General features: G+C 41.4%; 1 protein-coding gene across 4 annotated transcripts; it reads left to right on the top strand.

The window, feature by feature from the left end:
• The first annotated feature begins 850 nt into the window (after window positions 1–850).
• Window positions 851–5057, top strand: LOC147634760 (uncharacterized). Of its 4 annotated transcripts, none has more exons than XR_015266792.1 (6): window positions 851–1102; window positions 1193–1338; window positions 3787–3891; window positions 4012–4058; window positions 4424–4546; window positions 4632–5057. XR_015266792.1 is itself a non-coding variant. In XM_086803933.1 (6 exons), the coding sequence occupies exons 1-6, from the start codon at window positions 934–936 to the stop codon at window positions 4701–4703; spliced, it is 741 nt and encodes a 246-aa protein (XP_086660059.1). In that variant the 5' UTR covers window positions 852–933; the 3' UTR covers window positions 4704–5057. The 4 variants fall into 4 exon arrangements, 3 of the variants coding, with proteins under 3 accessions (XP_086660059.1, XP_086660061.1, XP_086660060.1); XM_086803933.1 differs by having other exon boundaries at window positions 852–1102; window positions 4012–4137; XM_086803935.1 differs by having other exon boundaries at window positions 853–1102; window positions 3787–3898.
• The last annotated feature ends 3912 nt before the right edge of the window (window positions 5058–8969 follow it).

The following is an 8969-nucleotide window of genomic DNA, read 5'->3' as shown; positions in this document are numbered from 1 at the left end:
CGGTGGCCAACATTAATGAGAGATGTTAAGAAGTTTTGCAAGGAATATGATGTATGCCAAAGGATTGGACATCCTAATACGACTGATGTAATGCCTCCAAAGATAGGGATTACATTTTATGAACCTTTCAAGTCAACTATACACCAAAATTAATTAGCATGTGGATTAGCAATAATATCCCCAATGGAGTTTGTGGTGCCAAATTAAAAATTTTCCCTACCAAACAAGCTTAACCCACAATCTCTCTTTGATCATGTGCTCATCCTATCTCCACCCACTTTGCCAACTTTAACCCTCTCTCTGCTAACAAACAAGCTTAACCCAAAATCTCTCTTTGTTTGTGTGCTCCTACTATCTCCACCAATTTTGTTAACTTTATCCCCCTCTAACTAGGGAAGTAGGGTAGCACACACGTCTTGTCATTTATTGACCCCCCCTCCCTCGTGTGTGTGTGTGTGTGTGTGGGTGGGTGCATATGCCACTGGCATGCCTTTCCTATAAGTAATTGACTTAAGAAGCTCGAGGAATGAGATTCACAACTTAGCTCCCACCACTTGGGAGGTTTGAGATGTGCAATACTACTCTTGGGGGAAATGCATCTCTATATAGGTGCACCTGCGTGGGGCGTGCGCGCGCTCACATGTCGTGAGAGGGTCATCAAAGACAAGGGAAGGGCAAACATTTGATTTAGATGCTAGGCTAGGCAAATACGTTACAAAAACTAGTTGGATGTGTAGGGTTACCTTGAATACTACTTAAATCTTGATTTATAATTTATATATATATATATATATATATTTTTTGCATTTATGGGAGACTCTTGGTAACACACTCTAGAATGATTATCCTTTGTCTTCTTGAATTTATTAAAACTGCGTACATTAGAAGATGAGAGGGATATGGGTAGGTAGGTAGGTAAGCTTGAGAGTAGCCATGGCGATGGCCCCCGTGTGCACGTTACGAACACAGACGGGCTTTCCTGCGCGTACTTCTTCTATATGTAGGAGCAGCAGCCGCCACTACTTCAGGGGCCCAAATGTGGCTGCTCTCTCTGCCAAGCAATCTCTCCATGGAGGTCCTCTCATCGCGCGAGCTATGACCGGTGCTGACCCCTTCATGTTTACCTACCCTTTTTTTTTTCCTGCATTTTTATATATATCTGTTTTTTTTGTTGTGGTGGTAATTTATGCAGGCCAGGCTGGTGCTGCAGATGACCCCGAGAGGGATACCCTGGTGGCTGAGTTCATGCGTTATGTCAATGCAACCGAGCAATCTTGGCCACTGGAGGGCAGAAGACCCACTGCCCTCATGCCTCCCAGCACAGTGGTCAAAGTGCAGGTAAAATTTTCCCCTTGGCTTATGCACAACTGGCTTCACACACACAGAGAGAGAGAGAGAGAGAGAGAGAGAGAGAGAGAGAGATACATGTATGCATGCACGCATGTATGTAGGAGTCATTAGACATCTTAAAAGCTGTCAAAGGCTTCAATGTCATGGCCGCTCTCTTTTCCATCCATGTATGGACAAGTATGATAGTAGATGAAATGGTGATGGAAAAGGCACCATGTATTTTATGCTTCTAGATATGGGATACTAAAACTGCACAGACAAGATTAAGTGCATAGCAGCTTTGCTGCTTTGTCGTACACTGCCTCCTGGGCTGTAGCTCAGCGGTAGCACCCGTGCTTCTCTACCATGAGGTATTGGGTTCGAATCTACCCACCTCAGTACCCTCACTCGCAATACGAAAGAAGAACAAACTGTGTGTGACACGGTGACACCTCATGATGCTAATGATAACTAGCATGCAGTTCTATTCGTACTCTCTTTTCACATAGCAGGAAGCAAATGCAAACCAGGCATCGAACACTTGCATACCATGTAGTAGCCCAAAAACTGATGGCTGAGAAGCATCTGTACTTCATCATAATGCATCAAATGATAAACATATGGATTGCTCCCACTATCCTTACTGAGATGACCCCACTTATAACCAGAGGGTATGCAGTCAAAGAGACCACGGAGTAAAACTGCGGGTAAGAATAATGCACCTCTCCCCATTGTAAGACTGCTGTTTCCAGCATTTATGCAGGGCCTGTCACATGCTGGTTACAGGGAAGAAAAACAATCTCCAGAAACAAACTAATTAGATCTAATTCCTGAGGCACATCGCTGCAAGGAGTCCGCTGAATGATGATTTAATATATGAATAGAATCGTTCATAAAGTTAATAGAGCATTACAGAAGGCCAAGTCCACCTTTGAAAGATGATGTAAAGGAAGGAGGCATAAATTCACGTATGGAGGCAAGTGGGGAAATTTATTTGGTTGTGTGTGCATCCAGCCCAAAGGTCCTAAGATACTCATGCTCGAGCAGAAGGCAGATGCACTTGCTGATGTGTGCCCCACTGTGTTACAACAAGGCATTAATTGTTCGATTTATAACGAATCCAATGTGGCCTATCTTCAACCATTGTTCTCAAAAAAGTAAGGGCATGGGGCTGTTAGAAACTCTCCTCATTGCCATTGTGTGGGCTTTTGTAACCATCTTCCGATCCCAGGTTTGTGGGAGAGTTATAGGCATAGGAGATTCTTTCTCAAATGCCACAAGGCTATGATCTATGTATGTATATTGATGAATATATAGAACATGCTATTCAGCACCATCTCTCCTCTCTCTGTTCATCTCCACATTTTGCACGGTTCTTAAAACTGGCAGTTCTTCCACATGTGACATTGGTATCAGAGCTTAGAGTATTGCCGCTCCCACCCCTACTTCATCAAGCAGGGATGAAACTCTCACCAATGTCTTGACCTTGCGGTGGTGTGGACCAAGTGGTCGCATGGATGATCCCAGAGGTGGTTCTCAGCATCAAGTATCCTGGTGGAGCCAGAATGAGGGCAGCCATGGGGTATAGAGCCCAGGTGGGCAGTCACCATCAGTTTGTAACTTTGGTATCTCTCGTTCATCACGTTCCTTTGTCTTGTGATCATTTCATCATGGTAATATTTTTTTATGGGGGGCAGGCCTGTGCAGCGTGGGTTTGTGTAGATGAAAAATTTCACCAAAAATCTCAACAGACCATAAAACTTATGGCCTGCAAATTTGTTTTCTGCAAATTTATCTTAAAAATTTGCAGTGTTTAGCTAATAGGCCGTGAATTTTGCAGATTTTTTGAGATTGCCTTTTTCATTTGTATAATAGCGAAGGTTAAAGCCCTTTACTACCTAAACATCATCTTGCTGATTGCATAGACAATGTACTGCAGAAGTTGGGAAGCCAACTAGTCTTGATGGCTCACACTCCCTGAAAACCCTGACCAGGTAGGTGCATACAGAGCTGCAAAGATCTCTTATGTTTAGTCTACTCTTGCAAAGACCTCTTATGTCTAGTTTGGTCATGCAGCTATATGTAGTCCTGCTCTACTCTTCTTACAGAGTTGCAAAGACCTCTTATGTCTAGTTTGGTCATGTAGCTATACATAGTCCTTGTAGCTGCTTTTACAATTTTATTATTGGTAATGATCACCATACAGGTCTCATTGGCTGCACCCGGAATGGTGAGACTGACTGCAGATGCACACCTTAGTACATGACACCTCCCTTACTATGCCAGATTGCCCTTGCCTGGTTTGGAATGAAGAGAGCTTTGACACAAGGCTTAGAGGTTTATAATTATAATGGTTCATGCCCTTTTATGATAACATGGCATTGCATTGCTTAAAGGTGACACATGGTAATGCACATGGGATGATGATAATTTTTACTCAGAGTTACTGCCTTGCAGATGAATGCATTGATGAGGAATGACTGGCCTGAAGAGGATAGTGGTGTAAAAACTGCCTTCCAATTCTCTTTGCCAGCCAAAGTGGACGAGATGCTTGCAGGCCAGGTGGAAGGTTGCTGCTTACCTGCTGCATACCTTATATAAGGCGCTAACAATGCTATGTTCTTGTACAGGATATGTGGTCTGCACTTTGATTTAACTTTGCTTTGTTGCCACATGGTTCAGGTGCCGGAGTCCATGTCTTCCGCAAGAGCATGGGATGCAACGGAGAGGTACTTAACCCTTGCTGAATTCTCTGTTGCAATAAGGGACCCGATGTATGCACCACTCATCAATTGCTCAAGTTGGGAGGTACATTCACCCATTTCTTTTTAACCCTTTCTGCCATTGCCCATGAAACTCTTGCCCACATGAGGCTAGATCCGCAACATTCCCATGCATGCGATTGTGTGGGTAGCTGGCAGGCAGGTATCCCATCCATCCTTGATAGATGGCCTGGATGGGGCCCTGGTGGCAGACGGGGCTGGCTGTGCATCCAGTCTGGGATGTGTTTTAAAGGTTCTCTTATCAGACAACAACTATGTTCTGCAACTATGTTACAAGGACTCTTTTGTGATTTTATTCATTTCCTCTTCAGGTTGCATCTCCTGTTATCTTTCATGGACCAGGTGATACGAAAGCCTTGCAATGTGTGAAGGTTACTTTTCAAACATCAAAAGGCACTGAAGCCTGTCATGCCTATACCTTCTGTTTGAAAAAGGTCTCCCAGCATGCACCCCTTTGCAATGTATAGCACATGTTTGTTTCATGCCAGTGATGCAAAATGACTTTATGCCATTGTGAAGGTTCAACAAGGTGCGTATCGGAACTGCTGGATGGTGATTGGGGTGCGACTTGGAGATTATGCAAACGTGTAGAGTCAAATAGAATGGAGTTGGGCAAAGAGGCCAATCGTCATCATATGAGTGGCATTTTTGTATAGATTTTTCCATGTTATGATGTCTGCATCGTTCTCACAAGGTCAGGGTCAAAAGTGATATTGAATACAATGTTTGTTTGGGAATTGCCTGATGGACTTACGCTTTGCGTAAACATCCATTAAATTGAGCAATGCTGAGAGTCTAGCAGCCAATGGATAACATGAATTTAGCATAGCAGGTACCCTAAATGCAAAGCTCAATATGATGCATTTCAAGCAGAGTGAGTTCAACTTCAACTCTCATTGTACATTTGCATGGTTTGAAATGTTTTAATTTATGGGAAGGATTCTCAAATGGCATTGCTGCTTTAGACTTTGTGCTGCAATCATGGTTTGCTCATAAAACCATGGGCTATTCCTAGATCAAGCGCCCATGATGTGGTGTTGTGTGCTTCTGGTCTTCAGTTATACATCTTGTAAGGTGTTCTCTGGCTAGTGTGGCAAAACCTATCTCAATGGACAGCCACTTTTAATAGCAAGTGTACAGTATGATTGGTCAGACAGCTGCTGAGTTAGTCAGCAATTCTCGCAGCAGTGTCTGGCAAGCTTGCCCCCAACCTTTACACTTACATTGTGTTGTACTACCCTACAGTTGTGGCTAAGGCAAAAAAAGTGGGGAGGATTGTTTGACTTGATCTGAGAAAGTTGGTCACCTTCTCAGGCATAAACATGTGTATATACTAATGAAAGTGTACTTCAGAGTTGTACACAAAGCATTTTGCTTTGCTTTTCATGGAGAAGGTGGGCTTTTCTACTTTTGCAGAGCAACATGATGACTTCTTGGAGGTCTCTTCACTTGTGTGGTTTTGATTTAAATGTAATACCACGTGTAATGTTGCCATTTGCATGGCCTTGGGTTTTGCTTTTCTTTGAGGAATCAAAGAACAACTATGATTGTTCGCCACCTCATATGCCTTACAGATTAGTACCAATGGAGTGGGGTCTACTTGGACTTGCCCTGAATCTTTTATTGTTCTGAAAACCCAGTTGTAAACAATCCTTTACACCTTCTGATAGTTCAAAAGCTATTGCCATCATCATCACCATGATGAAGAAAAAGATCGTCCATATATTCTCAGCAAGGAAGAAGAAAAATGGTATTAGGAGTACCCACTTTCATAATTATCCTCATATGCAGGGGCAAGAATAGTTGAACAAATCAAGGCAAGGTAAGAGTTGAGTGAACAAAACTTAGGTCTCATCGCCTAAACACACCAACTCAATTACTAGATAATGGAAACTTATCAGTAACGGTTTTATTTGATAGAGCTCTTATTAGGGAGTACATTCCAAGAGGAAGGAAGCTGAAGTAGTGCTAGTAAGAAAGGGGTGTAGTGACTCTGCGTACAAGGACAAGAACAAGCCAAGATTGAGAACCCTAACAAAAGGCATAGGTAACCTAGACGTACAAAAAAATTACAGGACAAGGGGATAGAATAGGGCCAGACTCAAGAAGACTAAGATGTACATAATGCAAGAGACCGTTTACAAGAGGTGGTATAATGTCTTGTGTGGAAGAAGAAGGTGCTTTAAGGTATTTAGACATTGAAAAAAGGGAAAAATCTTCCTTGCCTATTCTTATGGATGGGGAGTCTAACATCCAGTCACAAGAGATGGTATAGCATGCAAGTAAGCTAGTGTTCTAGAGGTGCTCGATTTCTCGTAGTCAACACTAAGGTTTGGCAAAAATGAGGGCCAAGTAAATTGATGGAAATTTCAGATGTTTCAAGTGTTTTCAAGCCCAATTGTCTTGTGTGGAAGAAGAAAGTTCTCTAAGGTATTTAGACATTGAAAAAAGGGAAAAATCTTCCTTGCTTATTCTTATGGATGGGGAGTCTCCCCCATCCATTCACAAGAAAAGGGAGTAGAGTATATAAACACTTCAGCAAATATAGCTGGATTTGGTACATAAACTTCATGTAGTGGGGCTAGTGTAATAACTTGCTCACAAGGACCTTTGACAATCTTGGAATTAAAGCCAATTTTAATGTTATTTTTAGTCGGATTTAAGACCACAAATTTCTTGCAACTCTCTCAACACAAGATTTGTTTGTCCTTTTAAAGAATGAAAGTTTTCCATGTTCTCCACCACTCATCATAGGATGAGTGGTGGAGTATTTTCTTTTTTCTTTTTCATCCACCACTCATCATAGGATGAGTTTTCCATGTTCTCGTAAGTTAACTTCGAGGGGTTCATTCCTTTTTGAACGTAGATGTGGTATGTGTCCCAATCATGAACCACATGGGTCTCTTTTATAAAACGGGTCACAGGAATTATGCTGTTGTGAAAAGTTCATCTTACCACAAATGGCGGAATTTTTTTACCAAAAGCCTTAATTCTTTGATTCCGCAATAGCCCCATGGGTTTTGTTGTGGTCCCATTAGCAAGCTTGACTATCAAGCTAGTAGTGTCAAGTGATGGTTGCCCCCACTTTTCCTAGCACTGCGCTTGGTAATGATGCTTGACTCCAGCCCCTCCATCTAGGATGGTGGTGGCTTGGTTGTCCTTGTATTTTATAGGAAGGATGGCATTCAATAGGGAAGAAGAAGCTAAGGATGACTAAATTTGAGTTTGTAAGTAAAGAACCAGTAGAAGACAAGAAGTTTAGGAACCAAAGAGATGCAAAGAGTCTTGAGAAATAATGGAAGGTCAATCACAAATTGGAGAAATTTTAAGACACCAAGAGGAAGTTGAAGAGTTGATGGAGATTTCAAAAGGCCAAGAGATTTGGGAGCAATTTATGGATAGGAAATTGCCAATGATAGTTGATTACTTTTTGGGCATAGCTCCATACCTTCTAGATTTCATCCACTTGTAGAATCAACAAACCATTCCACACAAAAAGACAATTTTTTAACAAGAAATTGAGAAAAAGGAATCCATGAGTCGGTCCAAGATCAAAGGCATGGTCAATCAAAATTATTAATTCTAGCCTTTGGGTTATGGAAGCTTGCATAAGCTCTCCAAAAAGTGCATTAGCAAAATGATTAGTATATTAATTAGTTTAAGATTAGGCGCAATAATTGGCTTATATACTTGGCTCTCCTTTCACACTAATATGTCCATGCCCAAACTTATACAAGCATATAGGCTAATATGTACATGCCCACTTATTATGCCCATGGCACACCATTGTTACAAACCATCCCTACCCATAGGTTTCCTCCTCAAAACCATTAACATTCAGCTCAAGAGATGGTATTCAATACCTCCACACCATGTAAGCAAATTGTCATAAAATGGCCAAGAATGGTAGTAAAAACTATCCATGAGAGCATAATGTATCCATATGATCAAAAACTGGATGTAATGCTCTTAAATCAGCCCTCCATAAAGCCTTATATCGACACATATCTCCCATAAGGATCTTTTTGCATATAGGAGCTTAAATCCAATACTCAAAGAGCCACCAAAACTAAAATTTACAAGAAATTCCAACAAGTATATAATCCACCTTTTCCTCAATTATTCACCACCCAATGCATCTCAAAGTCCCTTGAACCCTTCCAAAATGGAAGTGGACTTCCATGAAGCCTCCCCAAGGGTAAACCTTTCCATTTCACCAAGTATTCCACTAGAGAACGATTTTTGCAAAGCACTCTTTCCCTCTTGCCCACTATACTCTTTGACACATTCAATCACCCTCCTTATCCATGGGAGGTAGCTCATCCACCACTTGCACATCTAGGCCCACATAAGCCTTCAAATGTGATGCATAGAAAATATCATGTATCCTAATAGTAGGAGTAGGCAACAATTGATAAGCAACTTCTCCAACTTTCCTCAACACTTTGAATGGTCCATAATACCGATGAGAAAGCTTCATACATATATTAACTTTGAGTAAGCCATATCTACTCTTGGGAATTCTCAAAAATACCAAATCCCCTTCTTTGAAAGATAATGGACTTTGGAGTATGGCTTGCATCTTTTCCACTTCATCTCTTGCATTTGGATTCATACCATCTTGCTTGAAAATCACCATTCGCAAATCACTTTGTATCCATACATGGCTTCAAATGGTGACATCCCAATGCTAGAGTGATAGGTGCTATTATATGAAAGCTCTGCCATATTCAACCACTCATCCTAAGTATGTTGGGTATCAAAACAATAATACCTTGAATAAGTCTCCAACCATTTGTTTACCCTCTCAATTTGACCATCTGTCAGTGTCAATTTTATTCCCATACTCATAAATAA

Source organism: Cibotium barometz, chromosome 10 (genome assembly GCF_041138505.1).
Source record: "Cibotium barometz isolate CiBa-2024 chromosome 10, ASM4113850v1, whole genome shotgun sequence".
Lineage (NCBI taxonomy): Eukaryota > Viridiplantae > Streptophyta > Polypodiopsida > Cyatheales > Cibotiaceae > Cibotium > Cibotium barometz.
This window is presented reverse-complemented; position numbering and strand designations above follow the sequence as displayed.

Excerpts from the sequence above, each read along its gene's own strand:
- LOC147634760 (XM_086803933.1), top strand. The coding sequence starts at position 934 with ATGGCGATGGCCCCCGTGTGCACGTTACGAACACAGACGGGCTTTCCT. Across the intron at positions 3,892-4,011 it reads ACGAGATGCTTGCAGGCCAG|GTGCCGGAGTCCATGTCTTC; the intron begins GTGGAAGGTTGC and ends CACATGGTTCAG. Across the intron at positions 4,547-4,631 it reads ATACCTTCTGTTTGAAAAAG|GTTCAACAAGGTGCGTATCG; the intron begins GTCTCCCAGCAT and ends GCCATTGTGAAG.